Here is a 24,985-nt window from a genome sequence, read left to right on the forward strand (position 1 = left end):
GTTTATAATTTTATAATCTAATATATTCAAAAGTAAATCTGCTTTTACAATTCCTTTCTTGTACAGTCATTGCCTACTCTGCAAATTAAGGTGACAGGACCCTCATAAAATGAGTGGCATTCACACTTATTCTCACCTCTGGGAGAGTTTATGTAAGACTAGCATTATTTATTTCCTTGGATGTGTGCTAGAACTTCCCTGCAAAACTGTCTGAACCTGGTGGTTATTTGGTACCAAGACATGGTAGGTTGCAAAAGTGCTCACAACACCTTGTGCCTCGTGTGTCTATGCTCTGTGCAATGTCAATTTGTAGTATATCCCATCAAAAGGTAGAATATATGTTCTATACCCTTGAATCTAAGCTGACCTTGTAACTTGGTCTGGGCAATGTAATGCAGCAAAAGTAACAAAATACATGTCTTAAAACCTGGGCTTCAAAAAGGCCATGCATATTTCTACTCAGGCTCTTGAAACACTGTTTAGCCATCCTGTAAACTAGCTTGGACTAGCTGGAAATTAAGAAACCACTCGAAGCTGGGATAGGAGCCATTCCAGCTTAGGCCAATCTCACACAGCCAGGCCCCAGAAAACCCAGCAGCTGATCAAAGATGGAAGAACCCACTGAGAACTAAGAACCCTCCAGCTAAGTAAGCCCAGGCCAAACTGCTGACCCACAAAATCTCGAGCCAAACAAAACTATTAAGCTTTATTCTGATTTGTTATGCGTCAAAAGCTAACTGATACAACAGATTTTGAATCACAAATTACTTTAACAATTCTAATACAATAGTGGTTTTTCATTTTTTAAGTCCACTTCGGTAGTTCATGTCCCTTTAGAAATCTGTCCATTATTCTGTAATTTTCCACATTACTGGGACAAAGTTGTTAATAACTAATTACTCTTGTATTAGTTTTTAAAGTATTTACTATGTGCTCTTGAAAAAATCTTTAGTTTTTTATGTCTTCTCTCGTTTTTTTTCTTGATTAAACTTTCCGATGTCCTTTCAAATGACCAGATTTTGGCCTTCTAGATCCTACTTGTTCTTTTTCTTACTTCCTTATTTGCATACGTAACTCCCGAAACTTCTATCTTTCTAATATGTGCATATAAAGATAAGTATTGCTAAGAATTGCTTTAGCTGAATCTCTCAAGTTTTGATATTTATCATCTTTCTCATTTAGCTATTAATTTACATTAATAATTATTTTTCCTTAGACTCATTAGGTATATTAAATGATATTTTTATATTTCCAAACATATTAAGGAAGGAAATTATCTCTTCACTATTTATTTCTAATGTAATTGCCTTGTCATCAGAAAATATGGTCAATGTATGATTCTTGAAATTTGTTAAGATATCCTTTTTTATGGCTTTTTATGTAGTCAATTTTCATGAAGATCTCATGTACTACATGTGTTAATTGTTGGCTATAAAGTATTGTGTGTGTGTAGCCATTGGATAAATTTGTTAAGTACGTTGTTGGAATCCACATATTTACTAATTTTTTGCCTGCTTGATCTATAAGTTATTGAAAAGATTAAATTTAAAAAAATCACTCACTGTAATAGTAAATTTATTCATTTTCCTTGTAATTATCTACCATGCACATATAGGTTTGTGTTTAACAAATATTTTTGTTAAAGAATAACATATTAGCAGAAAATTACATAAATCATCAAAGTGAACACTGATGAATTAATGGAAAATGAATATATTATAGAATGGCTTCCTAGATCAAAGAATAAAACTGGGGCAGTGTTTTAGAAGCCATCCTCCTATTCCTTTCCAGCCATTACTCCTCCTTCCTCAGCAAAGTCCACCTGGACTGTTAGTAAAATAATACAGTACGTTATCAAACTATTTTTATAAAAGAAAAAATATGTTTTGTCTCTGCTTCTTGAATCAATTGCTAATAGGTTTCATCTATATTGCTGCTACACAATTTATTTATTTTAATTGCTCTATTGTAGCCTACCATTAAAAGATACCACAATTTATATGTTCCTTCTATTTCTGATGGATATTTATATTAGTTTTCTATTATGAATAATGCTACTAAAAATATTTCTGCTTTCAATCTGTATAAAAAAAGTAAATAAATTATGTATATCCCCTAAAATTCTGACTTTAAAAGAAAAATACTAAAAGAAATGAATGCTGAATTCAGAAATAAAGCCATATACTTACAGCCAACTGATTTTGTTCTTGACAGAGTTGACAAGAACATACACTGGGGAACGAACACCCTCTTAACAAAGGATGCAGGGAAAATCAGATTGCCATACGCAAAATAATGTAACTAGACCCCATCTCTCACCATGTATAAAAATCAACTCAAAATGGATTAAAAACTTAAATGTAAGCCCCAACCTGCAGAAGACTGAAATGGGACCCACACCTTTCACCATTAACCAAGATAGACTCTCACTGGATTAAAGATTTAAACTTAAGGCATGAAACTATAAAAATACTAGAAGAGAGTGCAGGGAAAACCCTTGAAGAAATCAGTCTGGGCGAGTATTTTATGAGGAGGACCCCCCGGGTAATTGAAGCAGCTTCAAAAATACACTATTGGGACATGATCAAACTAAAAAGCTTCTGCACAGCCAAGAACACAGTAAGTAAAGCAAGCAAACAGCCCTCAGAATGGGAGAGGATATTTGCAGGTTATGTCTCCGACAAAGGTTTAATAACCAGAATCCACAGAGAACTCAAACGTATAAGCAAAAAAAGAACAAGTGATCCCATCGCAGGCTGGGCAAGGGACTTAAAGAGAAACTTCTCTGAAGAAGACAGGTGCACAGCATGAAAAAATGCTCATCATCTTTAATCATCAGAGAAATGCAAATCAAAACTACTTTGAGATATCATCTAACTCCAGTAAGATTAGCCTATATCACAAAATCCCAAGACCAGAGATGTTGGCGTGGATGTGAAGAAAAGGGAACACTTCTACACTGCTGGTGGGAATGCAAATTAATACATTCCTTTTGGAAAGATGTTTGGAGAACACTTGTAGATCTAAAAATAGATCTGCCATTCAATCCTATAATTCCTCTACTAGGCATATACCCAGAAGACCAAAAATCACATTATAACAAAGACATTTATACCAGAATGTTTATTGCAGCCCTATCCATAATTGCTGAATCATGGAAAAAAACCAAGTGCCCATCACCATGGAATATTATGCAGCCTTAAAGAAAGATGGAGACTTTACCTCTTTCATGTTTACGTGGATGGAGCTGGAACATATTCTTCTTAGTAAAATATCTCAAGAATGGAAGAAAAAGTATCCAATGTACTTAGCCCTACTATGAAACTAATTTATGGCTTTCACATGAAAGCTATAACCCAGTTACAACCTAAAATAGGGGGAAGAGGGAAAAGGAGGGGAGGGAGAGGGGAGGTGGGCGGAGGGAGGGGGATTGGTGGGATTACACCTGCGGTGCATCTTACAAGGGTATATGTGAAACTTAGTAAATGTGGAATGTAAATGTCTTAGCACAATAACTAAGAAAATGCCAGGAAGGCTATGTTAACCAGTGTGATGAAAATGTGTCAAACGGTCTATGAAACTAGTATATGGTGCCCCATGATCACATTAATGTACACAGCTATGATTTAATAAAAAAAAAAAATGTAAGCCCCAAAACTATAAAAATAATTGAAAAAAATCTATAGAAAACTCATCTGAATGTTGGTCTAGGCAAAACATTTATGACTAAGACCTCAAAAGCACAGGCAACAAAAACAAAAATAGACAAATGGGACTAATTAAACTAAAAAGCGTCTGCACAGCAAAAGAAATAATCAACAGAGTGAAAAGACAATTGCAGAATGGAAGAAAATATTTACAAACTATTCATCTGACAAGAGACTAATATGCAAAATGTACAAGAAAATCAACTCATCAGGAAAATATCACATAATCCCATTAAAAAGGATATGAATAGGCATTTCTCAAAAGAAGACATCCAAATGGCCAAAAGATACATGAAAAAATACTCAACTTCTCTTGATTATCAGAGAAATGCACGTTAGAACAATAATGAGATATCATTTCATCCCAGACAGAATGGTTATTATTAAAAAGGCCACAAATAACAGATATTAGTGAGGGTGCAGAGGAAAGGGAACTCTTACCTCCTGTCGGTGAGAATGTAAACCAGCACAGCCACCATAGAAAACAGTATGAAGATTTCATTAAAAAACTAAAAGTCAGCCAGGCATACAGCTTACCCCTAGGCTGTAGTCCTAGCACTTTGGGAGGTTGAGGTGGGAGAATCACTTGAACCCAAGAGTTTGAGGCAAGCCTGAACAATACAGCAAGACCCCATCTCTACAAAAATAGAAACATTAGCCAACCATGCCTATAGTCCTAGCTACCAGAGGCTGAGGCAAGAGGATTGTTTGAGCCAGAAGTTGAGTTTGCAGTGAGCTAGGATGGCACTGCTGCACTCTAGCCCAGCAACAGAGTTAATCCTTGTCTCAAAACAATATCACTATCCTAAAAATAAAATTACTGTTCAATCCAGCAATTCCATTCCTGGGTATCTACCCAAAGGAAAAGAAATCAATATGTCAAAGGGATACCAGCGCTTGCATGTTTATTATAGCACTACTTACAAAAGCAAAGATAAAGAATCAACCTAGGTGTCTACCAAAAGATGACTGGTACCGAAAATGTGGTGCCTGTACACCACGGAACTCTATTAAGCCATAAAAAAAAAAAATTAAATTAATGTCATTGGCAGCAACACAGATGGAGCTGGGGTCATTATCTTAAGTAAAATAAGCCAAGCACAGAAAGACAAATATCACATGGTCTTCACTTATATTTGGGAGCTAAAAAATTTGGTCATAAGAAATACAAAGTGGAAAAATAGATAACAGAGCCTGGGAAGGGTGAGAGGGGAAGAGTGAAAAGAAGTGGGTTAAAAAGTACAAACATCCAGTACAATACGAAGAATAAATTCAGCATTTGACAGCAGAATGACTGCACTTAACAAAAATATATTGTACTTAGGTGCCAGGACCCTGAGTGCCTAGACTTAACCACAATGCATTATAATAAAAACTTCACATGAACCCCATAAATTTATGCACATTTAAAAAAAATTCTGTGCATGCCTTTTAGTGTATACAAACATATATCTCTATTAGGCTTATACCTAGAAGTATTATTACTTGGACACTGAACACATATATGTCCATTTTTATTAACTATACTACCAAAAAACTTTCTGTAACTCTAAATCAATTTTCATTCCCACCAGCAGGGAAAAAAGGCTCAGTTGCTCCATATCCTTGCAAATACATGGTATCCTCAGCCTTTTTAATTTTCGTTTTTCTGATGGACATCCATAGAATTTCAGTTGGGTTTTGCTTTCCCTAATGACTAATCAAATTGATACTTTCCTGTGTTTACTGGCCTATTAGATATTCCCATTTGTAAATTCCTGTTATTATTTTTGTCTGTTTATTTTTTATTGGATAAACTTTTCTTACTGATGTTAAGAAGTTCTTTATACAGTCTGGATAAAAGACCTTTGTAGAATGCAACTACTTTGAACAGCTTCTCCTATTCTGTGGAATGCCTTTCATTTTCTTAGTAATGTATTACTTTAATATATTCTAATGCATCAGTCTTTTTCTTTATAGTTATTATTTCTTATATTTTATTTAAGAAACATTATTTCTATATCAAGGTCACAAAGATAATTTTCTATATTATCTTTTGTAAGTTTGGTTGGTTTGCCTTTTAGGTTTAGATCTACAATCCACTTACAATTGATTTTGCATGTTATGTGAAATAGGGTCAAAATGACTTCCTTTCCCATGGAGATATTCAGTTGACCCAGCTCCTTGTAGTGGGAAGGCCATCCTTCCCACTATTTGCAATGTTATAATGTCTATTTTAAGGTTATGTTATTAGGTTTATGCATGTTTAAAGTTGTTTATCATTACGCCTTTTTGGCCTTTAACTTCACTATTAGCAGAGCTTCTCCAGTCCTCTCACATTTAGTTTAGCCTATTTTTCTTTATTTATTTGCTACTTCACTAACTTTGATAAGTCCTTATCTTTTTGTTGCTTTCCTGTAAACAATATACAGTGGTATTTGAGTTTTATGAATTTAATATAATATTCTTTTAATCCTAAGTATAAATCACTTAATTTGATAATGAATATTGTAAACTGGAATTATATTTGCTATTTTGTATTAAACATTTTCCTTTTGCCTTATTTTGGGTTGACAGTACTTTTTTAAAAACCTACGAATGGATTAATAAACTGTGGTATATGTACACCATGGAATATGATGCAGCCTTAAAGAAAAATGGAGACTTTACCTCATTCATGTTTACATGGATGGAGCGGGAACATATTCTTCTTAGTAAAGTATCTCAAGAATGGAAGAAAAAGTATCCAATGTACTCAGCCCTACTATGAAACTAACTTTTGGCTTTCATATGAAAGCTATAACCCAGTTATAACCTAAGAATATGGGGAATGGAGAGGGGGAGGATGGGCGGAGGGAGGGTGATAGGTGGGATTACACCTACGGTGCATCTTACAAGGGTACATGTGAAACTTAGTAAATGTAGACTATAATTGTCTTAACACAATAAGTAAGAAAATGCCAGGAAGGCTATATTAACCAGTGCGATGAAAATGTGTCAAACTGTTTATAAAACCAATGTATGGTGCCCAATGATCGCATTAATGTACACAGTTATGATTTAATATTAATAAAAAAATAAATAAATAAAAACCTATTTTTTCTCTTAAGTTTAAATTTGGAAGTTAAACACAATTTCTAATATTTTTACAGTGATTTAAATTTTTAAACATGCAAATTTAAGGCCTAAAGTTAATCAACTTCTCTATTCTTTTCCTGACAAGGACTTGAAATACATTATTATCATTATTTTATTATTATTATTAAGAGATAGAGTCTTGTTCTATCACTCAGGGTGCATGGCAAAATTATAGCTTACTATCAGTGTAACTGGCTTATTGTACCCTCAATGAATCCCCAACAATAAAAAAAAAAAAAAAAATTATAGCTTACTGTGACCTCCAACTCCTGGGTTTAAGCAAACCTTGTACTCAGCCTTCCAAGCAGCTGGAATGACAGGCACATGCCACCAGGCCCCAGCTGATTTTTTTTATAGAGACAGGGTCTGTGTTGTCCAGGCTCGTCTCAAACACGTGGCCTTTAGCAATCATCACCACCTGGCCTTCCAAAGTGCTGGAATTACAGGTCTAAGTTATCACACCTGGAGCACTTTTCTTTTTTTTTTTTTTGCAGAGATGGAATCTTGCTCTTGCTCAGGGTAGTCTTGAATGTTCAATATCAAGTAATCCTCCCACCTCAGCCTCCCAAAGTGCTAGGATCACAGGCACGAGCCACTGAACATGGCTATCAGAGAACTCTTTTAAGTAAAGATCTGTTGGTCATGAACTAAGAATCTTGTCTATCTACAGAAGTCTTCATTTCATACTCATTCTCAAATGACAAGCTCGGTATATGCTACTACATTTGGGAATTATTTTCTCTCAAACATTAGAAAACATTCTTTTTGCTGTCTTCTAGCTTCTGCTGTTACTGCTTAAAACAGGTGTTCAATCTATTATTCTTTTGTGGAAGATTTGCCTTTTCTCAGTAGCTACTTTGCAGATCCCCTGGTGTCTCTGAAGTTCTGCTGTTCCACCAAGTGTGGCTGTCGTTTTATCTTGATTTACATAATAGATTGTTGAAATGATTTTTTTTTAAAGTCCTTCCCTCCTGGCATCCATATGATCTAATGCAGAGCAGCCCTTGAAGCGACAGAGTCTGTTTCTTTAGCTCTTGACTCTGGATTTGGCCATCTGACTTGCACTGGGCAATAAAACACTCACAAATGTGATCAAGCAAATAGCCTTGAAAAGCGCTAGTACATTGAGGTTTGTTCTCTTTTTGTAATCGCAAGGCTGCCATGTGAATAGGCCAGGCTTGGCCACAGCAAATGAGAGGTCACATGGAGAAGAACAGAGGAACACCAGGCAACAGCCAGCCTCCTACCAGAGACAGGAAGACCCCACCCTTGACCATCCTGCACCTGCCAGCACGCCAATTGACCACAGACACATGAGCGCTCCCAGCAGGTATCAGTTGAGCCTGGCCAGACCACAAAATTGTGAGCTAAATAAACTGGCTGTTTTTTAAGCCTCGGGTTTTCTAAGTGACTTTTTTACAGTGATAACCTGTCGGTATACAGGTTCAGGGATATAATCTGCGTGCATCCTCTGAGGTCTACGTTCAGTGTGGCTGTCTCCAAAGATAATTTGTATTTTCTTCATCAGGACTTTAAAGCACCTAACTCCAGACCTCTTTAAGATAGTTGACCTTAAAGCACATACAGTTACCAAAAAAAAGTACAAAAGTTTTCATCGTGCTTCCTATAAGGAGGATTGATATGTTTTGTCAATTTTAGAAAATTCTTGCCCATTATACTTCTAGCAGTGCCCATAACGTCTTCCTTATTATCTGAAATTTTCAAATACACTGTAAATATGTATATATTATATACACACGTGCACACACACACGTGCACACATATTAAACCGATATATGTTCTTCATATGCACGTATCTTTTCCATGTTTTAACCTCCTCCTTATTTCCTTCTCTTCATCTCCCAGACAGTACTTTTAGGGTAATCACTTTGACAATCTTTTCCATTTCACAAATGCCATTGTCATCCGTCTCTATATTATTGTTTCGCAGGTCCACTGAAGTTTCCTTAACCTGAACCACTATATTTTTTTATTCCTGAAAGTGCTTTTTGGTCCAAATATCTCAGGGATATTTATCATCTCTAGCCATCCCACATTCTTCATTATTTTAATTTTTTAAATATATTAAGTATATTATTTTAAAAAAAATCTTTACCTGATAATTCTAATTTCTATAGCCCTTTTAAGGCTAATTAAGCAGTTTGTTGTTTCTTGTCACTGTTGCTCATGATGTCTTAAAAACTCGTACATTCAGGAATATAGTCTGCGTGCGTCCTCTGAGGTCTACATTCAGAGCGGCTGTCTCCAAAGATAATTTGTATTTTCTTCATCAGGACTTCAAAGCACCTAACTCCAGACCTCTTTAAGATAGTTGAACTTCCTGGGTAAAGTGAATCTAGATTTCAAGCTTCCATGATGACAGGGCTGTAGTTACAAATTCTCTCTGGGAAACGCTATCTTTTCTTATCTGGAGATGAGATGGAAACAGGATAGTCTCTGGACTGCCTCCCTCTGCTAAAGAGTAGACTTTGTCTGCCTGCCTTTTTACTGGAGAGACAGTCTTTTGGGCCCCGATTTTACTTCAGAAATTTCCATCCCAACTCCCACTCATGCATGGATCTAAGGCATTCCTCCCCTCCCACACAGACTACTGAAATTGAAGCCTTTAACAGAACCAACCGTTCATAGATTGCTGGTGGGAATGTAACTATGGTATAGTGACTTTGAAACACAGTTAGGCAATTTCTTGTGAAATTAAACATAAGCTTAATATACGATCCAGCAATTCCATGCCTATGAATTTACCTTCATGAAGTAAAAACCTCTGTTGACACAAAACCTGTATGCAAGTGTTTATCATCCTTTTATTCATAATTGCCACAAAGTGGAAACAACCCAAATGTCCATCAGCTGAGGAATAAGCTATAGTATAGTCATACACTAGAATTGGAACGCTACTCAGCAATAGAAAACAATGGGTTACTGATAACACACAACATGGGTGTAAATTAACATATATAATCACATAAATACACACACATATAAATGATTCCATTTATGCAGCAGCCTGGAAAAATGTAGAATGATAGGGCCAGAAAACAGATCAGTGGCTGCTAAAAGCTTAGGGTTAAGGAGAAGGGTTGAATACAAAGGGGCACAGGGAAAATTTGGGGAGGTGAAGAAATGGTTCTTCCTCTTGATTGTAATAATGATTATAAGACAATATCGCTTTTGTAAAACTTATAAAACTGTACATTTAAAAAGGTGAATTATCCTGTATGCATCTTAAGTTTTTAAAAAGAAAAAAGGAAAAACTTAAGGCTCTAAATTCCAAGTATCAGCAGACATCTCTCTGGGTTTCTCTCCCTTCCATATATTTGGTCCCTAAGGATTTCTCCTCTTGTAATTGAATGACAACTTTTCAAAGATTTTTGCTGCATTTTATCTGGCAATATAAGCATTTTGAAGCAGAAGGATTTTTAGAATATCTAGTCTGCCCTACTGCCAGAAGCAAAAGTCTGCCCTTCTTTTAAAGAACAAAACTATCTTAAAGTTTTCTGGTATTTTTAAGTTTTTCAATTCATTTTATCACCATATCCTCATGTTTTTATGAAAAATTATACAATAATGCAGTTATGGCATTATTATTTTTATAGAAAAGAAATCCAAAGCTCAAGGAAGCTGAGATTCATCTCCTGAATCTAGACATCTACTCCAAACTGAATTAATATATAATCTGAGAATGGAAAGCAGTTTGAAGATTATCCTAAACGTGTCAATGAGAAATTTTTGTACACCACTTACATTTGGGTCACCCATATCTGGCAGCAGAATGACCTTGGGCAAGTCACTTAACTCTCTGCCTGGTTTCATAAAATTGTTGTGACAATCCAATCTGTTAATTCATGTCAAGGAAATAGAAAAGCATATGGTCACATAGTAAGTGTTGAATAAGCACTAGTTACTATGCCATGCCCTTCCCGCTAATATGCACACATCTCCAACAACATAGAAAACTGAGCATTATCATGCTCATATCATAGATATATGAGACTTAGTGCTTACTTTGAATAAGCCATGCTTTTGGTTCCGCTGGCCAAGCCACAAATTGATGCCTGGCGGTAGGTTGGTCTCAGGAGGTTCTATCACACGTTCATAAATCCTATAGAGGCAAACAACACAGTTACTAAGAGAAAGGCTCAACCTGGAACCAAAACAGAACATACACTTTTTGAAATGTTCATGGCATTAGGTGTGGGTATGCGGAGAAGCCTCTGAAACACGGCACACGTTATATGTAAGGGAATGTGAACGCACAGATCTCTCTCTTAACGACACTTGAACACGTTATCTGGGCCCCTTCTACCTTTCTATCATCTACCTTTTGACAAGGGAGGGAGAAAGAGAAATATCTACCCTGAGAAATGAACTTTATATAAACTGCATAAGGAAAGTGATTTTAGATCTCCACATTACAGATGAGATCTGAGGTTCAGACAACTTAATTGGGCCAACCAAAGAAACTAGGACAGCAGTGAGTGCTAGAGTTGGGATAAGAGCCTTTATTTGCCCGACTCTAAAGCCCATGCACTTTCCTTTGCACACCCATGCTCATTGCTACAGTAACCTGAGAGAATCCTTTAAACAAGTGGCTGCCAGCTGCCCTGATTTCATGCCTCACCTACAAAATCAAGTAATGGAAGTCGCTGCCCAGTCAACACATACTTATTGAGTACTTTTTACACTCCAAGCTCCACACTAGGCAATATCAAATTGAGTAATAAAACAGACACACAAAGTCTGACTCATGGAGCAAAAGTAAGATAAAATTCTGTACATAAAGAAAATCTTCATGTGATACATATGGGCAAATAACTAAGACAGAAGAGGTCTTGGAGGTTTCCTATGGAGCCTAAAGAACATTTGAATGTCTCAATTACTCAGCTCTGCCGAGGTTCGGTTATTTGTGCTGTCTTTAGAAGCAGTCCCTGCATCCAGCAGCTTCCACCTCAGCAGCTTCCACCTGGCAAGTACTGCTCAGCACCTGATGCTCAGGAAACGCTGGGTGGGGTGCCGCAGAGTTGTGAATGAGAACCCTGCTCATTCCTTGCTTCCCTCTGTCCTCACTCAGAGCAGCTGCTGAAGAATCAGCCCTCAAGTGTGGCCAGAGGTCTAGACAACTAATCAGTCCTCCCTGCTGTGATGGAGCTGACTGCCTCCTGCCAGAGGGTGATGTATTTCTCTGGTGGTTCTCACAGGGAAAGCGCAGGAGCACAGCAAGACTGTCCAGTCACGTCAAGGAGAGTGAATGATGGTGAGTCTGCTGCAGTTGGGAGCTGCCCTGCTGCGGCCTCACATCTTAGCCGCAAAATCCATTACTCCAGTATTCCCCACCCAAAGCTGCTGTTTCCTAACAACGCATGCCACGTATTTCAGCTGCCCAAGCTCTAAATTTATCGGGTCTTTCTCTACTAATTACCCTTCTATCATAAATAGAGGCTCAAAATGTAATGAAGGAAAAATAAATTGCCCTAAAAAAGACAGGATATGTTTTCTTCACAAGAATCTAATGTTTTTTGTATGTTATGATTAACCACAGTAGATGAAAAAAATTGTCAAAACTGCTTAACACAAGAACTTGCTATGTACTTCCTTTTATAAAGTTTTTTCCCCTAATATTAAAGGCAAACTAGAAATAAACCAATTTGCAACAAAAGAAAAATGCATAAATTATAGTACATCAGCTTCAAAGAATTTACTATTGTCATTAAAAGTGATAAATAGGCAACTCATAAGACACAGGAAAGTACACGATAATTTTTGTTGGAGAAAGAGGAATACAAAATTATTTATTCCTTATAAAAATAACAAGGCAAAAATTACATTTGATGGTGGTAAATATCAGGAGAGGCCAGAGATAAATGGAAATCACTGAATTTAGCTGAAGAAGCAGAAGCATAATTTTCTATAAGGTTGTTTCACTAACAAATTGAAAATGTCAAGCCATTTACCTTAACCTTCATCTTAAAACATTTGCCTCTGTCCTGAGGCACAGGAAGTCATAGAAGATGAGTGAAATGGGATAAATGTTATCAACTTTCCTCCACCACTTTTCCCACCTCATGAGATTTACACCAGAAGCCCAAAAGAAAGAGCAAGAGGAAGCCCTCTCATCCAGAAAAGAGATAGGAATAGCAAATTTGAAACTGTCAGGCAGACAACTCGCTCACAGCAAAGCCAGAGAGATGTATTTTAGAAACTGCAGAAAAAAATAGTCAGCAACTTGAAAATTAATAAGATCAAGTGTGATCTTTTTTGATGAGCACATGATTTACTGCTTAAGTTGATTGCATTATAATCATCCCGAACTTACCACATTCCCACAGGCTATCTGATGCAAATAATGCATTCATTCTCTAGCCATCTAAAATCTACCCGTCCTTTTAGCTAAAGCAAATCAAATTACAATTTATACATGTTTCTGAGGCTTTGAATTCACTTGAGCCATTAAACAGGATGCTTGCCTATTAAGCCGTATTGGTAGGATTATAGGAATTTGCATGCCATGAGTATCTATCAATATTATAAAGTATAAATATCTCATTTTTAATATAATACCGTGCAAAATTAAAAATCCAAACATAAAACCTGCAAGAGAGGAATGAACGAGGCAAAGAGAAACTGACACGCTCCTTTTCAAAGTCAGTCACTGAATCAAGGGCTCACACTAAGAATTTTCTCCCCAAGGTACAACCTCTCTTCATTCATGACTTTGGTTATCCTCACTAACAAGTGTTCCATGTGCTTAAAAGACTAGTCAATATTCTATGAAGAACTCAATTTTCTCATTAACAGATAAAGCCCTCAGAGCTCAACACAAAGCAAAGTGGTGGTTCAACAATGCCACTTAGAAAGAAATATCGGATTTTTATTTACCTGGATGAAGAAAGGCCTCTGAAGGAACTCCACAGAATCTTCCCCAGTTATAAAGAAGCATGCATTTCCAATGTAAATAATGTGAATTGACATGTATTATGCCTCTGTTCGATAAGACAATATGAAGCCTAAATGAGACGCTAAATGAAGAGGTTTATCTTGGGCTTTGCCTAGGATTGAAGAAAAGCTCTCACGCTCTTCCTGAAGAGGAAAGTTAACAATGACCTTCCTTTGCTACACTGAGCCTTATCCTCACTGCCTTTTAGCTGGCCCTAGTGACTATCAAGGTGCTCCTGAAAGGTTCCTACGTACAACACAAGATAATTCTCATTCAATTTCCCCTCCCTAACGTGGTAATGAGTGGCCATGCATAGGAAGCTAAGCCTCTCTTTGGGCCTCATGCTAGAAGAGTAACATGAGGGGAGTAGACGGGAGGGGAGGGAAGGAGAGAGGAGGAAAGGGGGAGTGGTAAGCTCTCACCTAACGTGCACAATGTAAGGATACAGAGCACTCCCCCTGGATGTAGGGCTCAACAACAATTTGAGCTTTACCTTAGAAACACAATGTAACCTAATCATTTGTACCCTCATATGAATATGAAATTAAAAACAAAAAAAGAGAATGTAACATACTCCTCCTCTCAGTCTCATTGGGCAAATGTAAGAAAAACAAAGTTCTTAAGCTCCACTAGAAAAAAAGATGCCAGGCACGGTTGCTCACGCCTGTAATCCTAGCACTTTGGAAGGCCGAGGCGAGTGGATCTCCTGAGCTCAGGAATTGGAGACCAACCTGAGCAAGAGCAAGAATAAATAAACAAACAAACAAACAAACAGAGGCAAGAGGATCACTAATAAAATTAATAAGCTGAGGCAAGAAGATCTCTTAAGCCCAAGACTTTAAGATGACTATGAGCTATAATGCCACAGCACTCTACCACAGGGTGACACAGTGAGTGAGACGCTTTCTAAAGAAAAAAAAGAAGAAAGAAAAGTCATCTATATGGTGTCATCAGCATTATTCTTGGCACAAACAAATGCTGAACTTACAGTCATTGATCACTGTTGTCTATAGAACAGTTTCTCAAAGCTCACTCACTGCAAGAAAGTGTTTTCCCAGCTGCGCACACCGATGAGCTCCTGTGAATCCCCATGGCAGGCTGTCTGGCTGTTGTTAATTACCTGCTGACATGGAATACACCGCACGTGGGGATGGTATGAAAGGAATGGCCCAAAGAACTCTGCAGTCTCCTCCTGCCAATGTGTTTAACAAATCCAGATGACACTCAGCAAATTACAGGGATAAAACATCCACCTCGGGCATCATCCATGAAAACACGGACAGGAATGGAGAGAGGGAGGATGGGGATGAATGCAGTATGTCTTCAAGAAGTGAGGATTTAATACCAAGCTAAACCCTTGCAGAGCACTGGAGGAAGGACCACAGCATAGCTAAGCAGGTTTCCAAACTCCTCCTTAGCAGCTGGTTTATAGAGTAAATACAAATGCAAGCAAAAAAGAGGAGGCAAAATTGAAATCTGGAAAGAGATGCCTTTGTTACGGTCAACGAGAAGGCAGCAGGGCTGCAGTGAGATTAGCAAACACAGAACAGGGCGTGAACACCCTCCCGAGACCGGAGAGAGAGAGGTCTTCTTAGAGATCAAGTCTGCATCTGAACCACTTCCCCTAGTTAGAAAACACTTGGCAAGCCCATGCTTTTTCTTAACTCGCAACTAAATTTTACTGTTTTCATTTTCTTTCCTCATTTGAATCTTTAAATATACTAAGCATACTTCCCCTGCTTAACTGTATTTTATATCCCAAACATCTTTCTCCTGCCACTCCTTACCAGCTATTCTCTCTGCTTTAAAGTGTATGATGCAGATATCCTAAGATGATAACTGGCTCATCTAAGTCTGCCCAATTTAGCATGTGTATCTGTGATTTGGCAGGATAATTTAAAAGATGTTTTTCTTAAATCTGTAGGAAAATATGAAGCTGAGGTTATAGTTTCCATCGTAACAGAGTTAATCTAACACCATCAGGAAAAAAGAGACATTAATAACTAGGCATTGGGGCCAAATCAAGTAAGATGAAATTGAACCTGGAAAAATCAAAGACTCCATGCTTGATGTAAATATGCTCCTCGAGGACAGAACGTGAGATCTACAGGTGAACAGAGATACATATTGAAAACAAAACAGCCTTTCTTGGTCAACAGTGAGGAAAAATAAAACTGTCCAAAAAGATGTTGTCATCTTAAACTGTACCATGATGAGAAGGGTTAATCTAATCTGGGTCAATCTGCCCAGACATAACCACATTGAGTTCTAGTAACTTCTCAGAAGATAGACACACACTTCAGAAGGAATCAAGTAAGACTGGGAAGACCTTGTGAGCCAAATCACGCAATGAACAGATGGAGGAACAAAAATGTTAAATCTGAAGAAGTAAAGATTAAAGGAGGCTGTGACAGGGTCTTCAAATATTTGGAAGACTCTCATGTAGATGAGAGACTGGACTTGATCTGCCTGGCTCAAAGAGGTAACGTGTATATAACAGGGGGAAGCCACCAGAAGGCATCCTGGCTCAAGATAGGAAGAATTTTCTAGCAGTGAGAGTGGTGTACAGAGGGGAGGGGCAGCCCTGGGAGGCAGTGAACTTCCAATCTCTGAAGGGTATTCCAGTGAGTGATGGAGACTTCCCAAGAACAATAAACCTCAAACTCAGAGAGATGCTGCCTCAAAAGTTAAGAACTGTCTTTGACTGAGTAACTACTATATTCCAGAAGTCGACATGCTTTATAATCCTTGCAGTAACTCCACAAGGCAGACATGCCGTACTCAACTGATAGATATCCACAGAGATCACATGACTTGGCTAATACAATTCAGTAAATGGTAAGGCCTTGATTCAAATCCAGGTATAAACTTCTGCCATGCCATACTGTCCAATAATCTTCAATTGATTCCACTCTTAAAAATTCAAATATTCAACCAGTGTGAATGAACAGTGTGAGATGGAGAACGATCACTGCAGTAAAGCCACATGACCCCCGCTGGAGTCCTACCTTCACTATCTATGCTTTGCGACTGGGTACAAGTTACTGAACCTCTCTAGGTCCTCAGTTTCTTCATCCATAAACCTATCATAGCGACATCTATTATACAGATCATCTACTCTGTAAAATACTTTGTAAAGTCTAAAAGAATTTTTGCAAATGAAACATTATGAATGTTATTAGGCGAAAGTGATGTTTTAGTCTTGACGTAATAATCTAAAAGATACTTTAGTTTGAAATATTTTCCAACAAAACCAGAAATCTCATCTAAGCCACTTGGCTCAACTAGTTAGAGCACAGTACCTAGTATCAGCTTCATCATGTCTATAAAAGAGGATTTGAGGGCAGAAATCTGATAGGAAAAAGATTAAAGTATACACTTCTGAAAGTACTCTCTAGATCAGGGATTTTTAACCAGTGCGCTGTCGCTCACAGGATCTTAGGTGTGCCATAAAAATGGTTAAAGATCATTAATGAAATTATTTTCCAAAGATGTTCAAAGCAGTTAAGTATATTTTTCTTGTATTTTTTTACTTTTTTTTTTTGATCAACATAATTTAAATGTGCCACAGAAGTTTAACTATAGGTTCAAGTGTGCCGTGAGATAAAAAAAAAGGTTGAAAAACACCGTTCTAGATGGAGCCACCCATGGCACATTGAGGCCATAGTCACTGGTCCTATCTTTTCCAGGAGTTCAGACAAAATGTTCTACCTCCAAAATATTTTTAGATGCTCACAAGCAGGTGATAATTTAGTATAAACCCATTTTATTATTCACCTAGATGAAGATTTAAAGGTTAGGCCTCAGTGATGATAAATCAAATGCCTGCTGCTCATATGAAACACACTTTGGTAACCAGGACTCACAGGGTTGAAAGGACATTGTAGGTCTTCTGATCCAACCTCCAGCTGCCACTTGTTATATTAATATAGAAGCATCCAAAAGCCATCTGCCATGAAGTGAACCAGTCCTGACATCCTCAGGTAACAGTTTAAAATTTCTCAAAGCAATGAATATCTCCTAAAAGGCCTAAGGATTGGCCTATTTCCAAACAACCCATGCAAAATAGACCAGGGTCTAGCAGCTGTGCTAAGGAACAAGGGACACATTTTGCCCTCTCTCCATGAAGACGTTACACAAGCACATACTCCCCCCACCCCAACCCCACCTCACACAGAGATTAGTAACACTTTTACCTTTTCACTTTTGTAGGACTTTGGACAGCACCAGTAAGATTCCCTCAGCAATTCCCAGATGTGGCTAAGAAGAAGGGATAGCCTCATAAGCTTTTCAAAACTACAAATTCCTAGGCCCTTCACAAAACCAGACTTACGGGTGCCAGCCTGGCCTCAGGGTAGACAAGAACTTCTGGTGAAGGCCTGACTATCGTCTGCCCTTGAGCAGCAGAGGTGGGCTTGCGTAGTTTGCTCCTTCCCAGCCACAAGATGTAACCCCACTACAAGCAAAGCGCCTATGATGGAAGCGGCCAGGACTCTGCTTAGGGCAGGCATCCTCAAACTTTTTAAACAGGGGGCCAATTCACTGTCCCTCAGACCGTTGGAGGGCCGGACTATAGTCTAAAAAAAAAAAAAAACTATGAACAAATTCCTATGCACACTGCACATATCTTATTTTGAAGTAAAAAAAAAAAAAAACGGGAACAAATACAATCACACTGCTTCATGTGGCCCGGGGGCCACAGTTTGAGAACCCCTGGCTTAGGGCATCTCCAAAGCAGACTGAGACATCCGGAGAGAGGATCCTCCTCCCTAGAACTGCTTCTAAACATTTTTCAATACGAACAAAACCAGGAAAGCAGTACAGAGAAAAGAAAAAATACCTTCCACATCTCACCATTTTGTGGAGCATATAAAGAATTAAAAGAGTTCTCCTGACCATGCCTCATTAATAATAGTTGTCTTGATGATGATGGGGAAATTGGGAGATGACAGATCATCTTGTAACTCTCTTTTGATAAGAATAATATTATATCTCTGGCCTCAGGGAACCTGCTTTATAGTGTAGCTGAACAGCAACAAACAAATAATAACTTTATAATTTAATTTCAAATAGCACTAAATGCAATGAAGAAACATAAATTAGAGTGAGGTGAATATTCGCCATTTGTCCCCTCCATGTATATAGTCTTTGCTTTGTTTTCTGCCACAAAGAACTGACCACTAGATTTGTATCAACGAGGTCCTTCTCCTTTTCATGGCAGTGGATTTCAGGAAAAGGCAAATACCAACTGGAGGGTAACAAAGGACTGAGGTTGCAGTCCTAGTCAATTAGTACACAAAGGGCTTAGCACAGGATGGGTACACAGTACTAGTGGAAGTGGTAGCTGCTTCCACTAAAAGCAAACATAAAGACTGACGTGGGTCCTTCACCAGGAAGTGTTGCTTTAATTCTGTCTCTCTTAGCTACTGTCTACAATCTTCCCAATATAAATGTGCCAACACAAACTTGATTGTTTTTTAATAATGTTACCAGAAAGGACAACTTGTGTGCCTTGACTTCGGCTTTGTAGCAAGTATACTGCATTATTCATTTCGTTTGGGGCTCTTTCTTTCAAAAAGTAATCATCATCTTCTTGAAAAGAATTTTTATTTTTTTCATGCTATCAGTCCTGTCAGACTTTAGAAGTTCACAATCGTGGAAGAAGAGCAAAGCAATTTAGATCAAAATTTCCTGTTCTGAAGGAAGACTTTTGTTATTAAATGGGAGGCATTCAATAGTAACTGCCAGCTGTTTAATCAAAAAGTTATTGTTCACTGCGGAGAAAAAATTAAAGTTTAGAAAACAATGGGCTACAAGCTAGGAAAGTGTCTGATGAAGTTCCGAATCCTTTTCAAACTACGTCTCATCACTTAAACTATAATGGCTCATTTCTGATAAGGAACTTCATGGATGATAATAAGAAAATCACTGAAACAGCTGAGATCTCCTACTCATCCCTTTAATTACCTCCTTTCTTGGTTACCCTCTTCCTATGTTCAGGTTTAAGGTTATAAATTAAAGACAGTTCTCAGAAATGTTTCGAATAAGCCATTATTAAGCACATAAGTGACTCCTTTAATTTCAAAGACCAAATGAATGATAAAAGAAAAATTAAGAAGGTAAGGGAATTATAAGAAGGAAAAATTTTTACATAGTGTTAAGAGAACAGAGTTTAGAAGATGACAAATGGGAAAAGAATAAATCCAAGGGTCAAAAAGGCCTCTATTCTAAATTCTGGGCTTACCCACTAAATTTGGGTTGTGGCCTCGGAAAAATCAATTCATCTTCTTGAGATTATTTCTCTCCCTCTTATATGAAGAAAATGATGCCTGCCCTACTTCTCTACCTATTTGGAGGCTCTATGAGATGATCCACAGTAAGTTCCTTAAAAAGTGTAACCCCAGACTGAGGTTGGAAAGGCCTAAGAGGAGAGCAGGTGTTGAGCAGCCTGGATGCTTGTAGGTTCACCACATTTTTCAGTCCATCAGCTTCATCTCTTTCCTTATGTTTATTCCATGAGATAATCTGGTAAATTTAATAATCTTCACTGTTTTTTGTTTTTTTTTGCTTAAGTTATTCAACTTGATTTTTGTTATTTACAACCAAAGTATGTAGGAAGCATATAGGAAGATACCCTGAAAGTCAAACAATTTTAAGTACAAATGAAGTACTTCACTTTATATTCATTCTCTTGGTTATTTTAATGCCTTTTTTCAATGTGCTATAATTCTTTCAGTTGAATGTATCCTCCTTTGAGGCATTCATAATTTATTCTTCATTCCCAAAATGATTTTGTCTTTCTTTTTAATTTATTTTCTTTATTCCATCAATTTATGTCTTACATATTACTACTTTTTATATACCCTTCCTCTGACTTTTTTAATTTCTGATTAAGGACAGGTTTTCCTATCTCTAAAGGTTTGTGAAAAGGTATCTGATTCAAATTGGGAATATTGTAACACAGCGTCTCCTACTTTGGATTTTTTTTTTTTTTTTACAGGATTTGTAGCAGCTAAAATATTTTCTCATTTTCTTTTCATAATAGTTTTGTATAATGTTTCTGCTCTTTTATATTCATTGCATAAAGTTTTATTTTCAAGTACATTAAAGTTTACAGTACTCTCTGCCTCCAGTTATGCTTAAAATGTGGGCATGTATACTTCTATTTGTTCTCCTTACTGATCTATAAGTGTTTTAGAAATAATGTGGAAAGATTCAGATGTAGGCAAATACCATTTTTCTAGAACAATCCAAACATGAGGAAAACTTTCCTTTATCCGCCCTCATGAACCCCCAAGCCAGGTGAAGAGCACAACCTCTGGATTCTGAGAGCATCCTCACCACACTATGGTAGCATTTACCACACTGGTACAGGAATCATTTATTCACCTGCCTGTCTCCCAACAACATCCTGGGCTCCATAAGTACTTGGACCTTTTCTTTAGTATATGTGGGTAAGACTTCACTCTTAACCAGATTAGCTGACTTTCTATCACGACTCTGCCACTTACTAGCAGTAATAACTGTGAGCAAATGAGTTACTTCACCATTTTTTTACCTTTAAAATGTGGATAATAACTAGACCAACTTTATATGATTCCTGTGAGAATCAAGAGAGACGACATATTTAAAGCACACAGCACAGTACTCATTATGTGCCATTTAACGCTATCATCATCATCTCTTTATCCCTAGAAACTAGTAAATGAAAACATAAAACACACTCCATGAATGGTGAGCAGAAAAATGGTATAGATTTCTCTATTTTCTCATTTGCAATAGCACTTAAAATACAGTGAATGCACTCCAAACAGTATTTTGTATTACAATCTGCTAGTCAACATATTGGTTTTACAATCCAAGTAAGACCGCAAACTTCTTCGAAGATTTAACACATAGTTACTTCTATATCCCTCAGAGCATTATACTGGCTTAAAAAAAAAAAAATTAAAAACAGCAGCCTAACAAATGCTTTTTTGAAAGATTTAGTAAATATCTGAATCCTAACCTAAATGTCTCTGGGTGTTGGGACATAAGGTCTGAAGAGAAACCTGCAGCCATTTTCTTATACATCACCTGTTTCTCCCCATTAGTATGATTTTAGTGCAATGATGTACAGTTCTAACTCCAATGAGCAAAGAGAGTTTGACAACTTCTTCATAAAATTAGGAAGTAATAGATGCTTCTTGGGTTTTATGTGATACTGAAATAAAATACTGCCTCTTAATATTGAGACCTGGCTGATAGTAGCTGCTCAAGGAAGGATAGATAGCTCTTAGCACTCTTCCTCAAATATACCTTCGACTCCAACCCACTTGGTTCACTCAACAAAATCCACATCACTGGCCAGGTCCCAAACAAGGAAGCAGCTCAGTAACACTTCCAATGTGGTCAGCAGAAATCCCTGTTATATGCCTAATATAAAACAACCTCACACATTATTCTGGCCCTGCAGGCCTGTCTGCACAAGTGACTCCACTGCTTAGCCCTTTGGTAGCTCTCAGAAAATCAAAGCTGTCTTTTTCATTGTTTGTGTTGATTTAGTCTAGTGTGATTTGATACCAATAGCACACTTACAATCCAAAGTGCTCAATTATGATAATATAACATACAAAGGAAGCAACATAGCATAGCCATTTATTCTTTCCTTCAACAAGTATTTATTAATGATCTGCTGTTTTTTAGGCACTATGCTAAATTGGGAAAAATATCTCTGCCCCCTTGAGAGGAGGTAGAATCAGTGGGAAGGAAAAATATATAATAAGAAAATAAACACAGGATGTGGAAGATACAAAGAAAAAATAAAACAGCCTAAGGGGGATGGAGAACTGTATAGTAGGAGAGTTTCTACCTTAGTTTCATGGGTGAGATGGCTTTAAGATGGAGACTTCACGGAAGGAAGCAAGTCATGAGAATATCTAAGAGAAAAGTATGACAGGCAGAACAAACGGCAAATGCGAAGGACTAAAGGCAAGAGTGTGTAGAGCCGGAACATATTCTTCTTAGCAAAGCAGCTCAAGAATGGAAGAAAAAGTATCCAATATACTCAGCCCTACTATGAAACTAATTTATAGCTTTCATATGAAAGCTATAACCAAGGGAGGGGAATCGGTGGGATCACACCTGTGGTGCATATTACAGGGGTATTTGCGAAACTTGGTAAATGTAGAATGTAAATGTTTTGGCACAGTAACTGAGATAATGCCGGAAAGGCTATGTTAACCACTGTGATAAAAATGTGTCAAATGGTTTATGAAGTGAGTGTATGATGCCCCATAATCATATCATTGTATACAGTTATGATTTAATAAAAAAAAATAAAAAAAAAAGAAAGCTATAACCAAAGTATAGCCTAAGAATATGGGGAAAGGGAGAGGAAGGGAATCTGGGTGGAGGGAGGGTAATTGGTAGGATCACACCTACAGTGCATCTTACAAGGGTACATGTGAAATTTACTAAATGTAGAATATAAATGTCTTAACACAATAACTAAGAAAATGCCAGGAAGACTATGTTAACCAGTGTGATAAAAATATTTCAAATTGTATATAAAACCAGCACATGGTACCCCACGATTGCATTAATGTACACAGCTATGATTTAATAAAAAAAAAAAAAAAGAGTGTGTTGGGAATGTTCAAGGGACATCAAGATTCAAGGAATCAGGTGTGCTGGATGGAGCAGAAGCAGCAAGAAAGAGTGGTGAGAAATGAAGGAGAAAATGCCAAGCATATAGCACCTTAGATTCACAGGCCATCCTATAGCTCAATACAAGGTAGACATAAAGTTCATGTGCAATTTACTATGTTAAATGTTTTAAATTGCACACAAACTTCATGTACACTCTATATTTTACTTAAGTTAGGTAGGAAGCCTTGAGGAGCTTTGACTAGAGGAGAGACATTATCTAATTTTAAAATAATACCCTGGCTAATGGGTTAAGAATAAACCGAGAACGGGGACACGGCAGCAAAAGTGGAATCAGGGAACCTGTTGCAGACAACTGCAATACAGGAGACAGGTGATGGTTTGGGCCAGTAGTTGGTGAGATGGCGAAAAGTGGTCAGATTCTTTATACATGTGTATGACGAAGATAAAATTAAGAGAATATACTGATGATTATATTTAGCATATGAGAAAAAGTAAGGAGGGAAAGGTTACTCCAAGTTTCTGGTGACCCAGTAACCCAATGAAGAATAATCTTCAATGGGGGAGTGACCAATTATGTCAAATACAACTAAGAGGTCAAAGAAAATGAATGTGGAAAGCTAATCCTTGGAATGGGCCCTGTGGAGGTCTTTGGTGACCTTAATAAGAGTTGTTTGGGGTACGATGACAAGAATCAAAACATAACTAGCGTACATTCAAGAGAAAAAGGAATGGCGGGAGGTGAGGGCAGAGTGTTTACCAGATCCTCTGGGGATTTTTCCTGTAAAGAGCAACAGAGAAATGAGAGGTGGGGTGGTGTTCACCTTGAAAGAATATGGAATTGAGGGAAGATGTTTATTTATGTGTGATGGGCTTGCAGAATGTATTATACATACACTGTATGAGCTGGTTCTGCTGGGGGTTGGGGAACTGATGGTGAGGGAGAGAGGGAAAGTGGCTGAAGAGGTGTTCTGCATGAGAGTCTCTGGCAGAGGATGGGGGGGTGGTTATCCTAAATAGGAACATGGACAGTATTTGTAGTAATGAAAGATGCAGAATCTGTGATGTAGAAGTCAGTGTGGAGGGGACGGGGGGATGGGAGCCAGAGAGGAACTCTCTCCCAGTTTCTTCTCTCTGTGTGAGGCAGGAGCATGTGCAGAGGGAGGGGGTATTGAGGGTGTGTGGAGGGAGGAGGCAGAGGCAGGACAGGTGATGGCTCTAACCAGCCTCCTGCTTCTGGGACCTTAAACAGGTTAACCTTTCCTGCTCCTGATCCTACCACCTTCGGGTCAAAATGGAAATGAACCTGCCTTAAATACATCTGCTCCTGTGTCTCACAGGGATACTACATGGAAACCCCCAACACATAGTACAGACCTAAGGCAAAAGGAAACCACTGAAAAGTGGAGAATCTCATTAAGAACCCAGGCTCTCTCTTAAACCACTGTTCATTTTACTTTCCCTTCATTTCCCCTGAAAATCAGTTCTCCCATTTCAAATCCTGTAGGAGTTAAGCTGTGCCTTTGGTTCTGGCAGGGCTGTGAGCATTTCATGTTTT

At 37.7% G+C, this 24,985-nt stretch overlaps 1 protein-coding gene across 3 annotated transcripts in view; it reads right to left on the reverse strand.

Moving 5' to 3' along the window:
* Positions 1-24,985, reverse strand: part of NELL1 (neural EGFL like 1) — a 950,583-nt gene that overhangs the window by 769,244 nt on the left and 156,354 nt on the right. For all 3 annotated transcript variants that reach the window (XM_053561806.1, XM_053561805.1, XM_053561807.1), the window contains one exon: positions 10,851-10,947. In XM_053561806.1, coding sequence (XP_053417781.1) covers positions 10,851-10,947 — 97 coding nt within the window. The remainder of the gene's footprint in view (positions 1-10,850; positions 10,948-24,985) is intronic.

This window comes from Nycticebus coucang, chromosome 14 (genome assembly GCF_027406575.1).
Source record: "Nycticebus coucang isolate mNycCou1 chromosome 14, mNycCou1.pri, whole genome shotgun sequence".
In the NCBI taxonomy this organism is placed as follows: domain Eukaryota; kingdom Metazoa; phylum Chordata; class Mammalia; order Primates; family Lorisidae; genus Nycticebus; species Nycticebus coucang.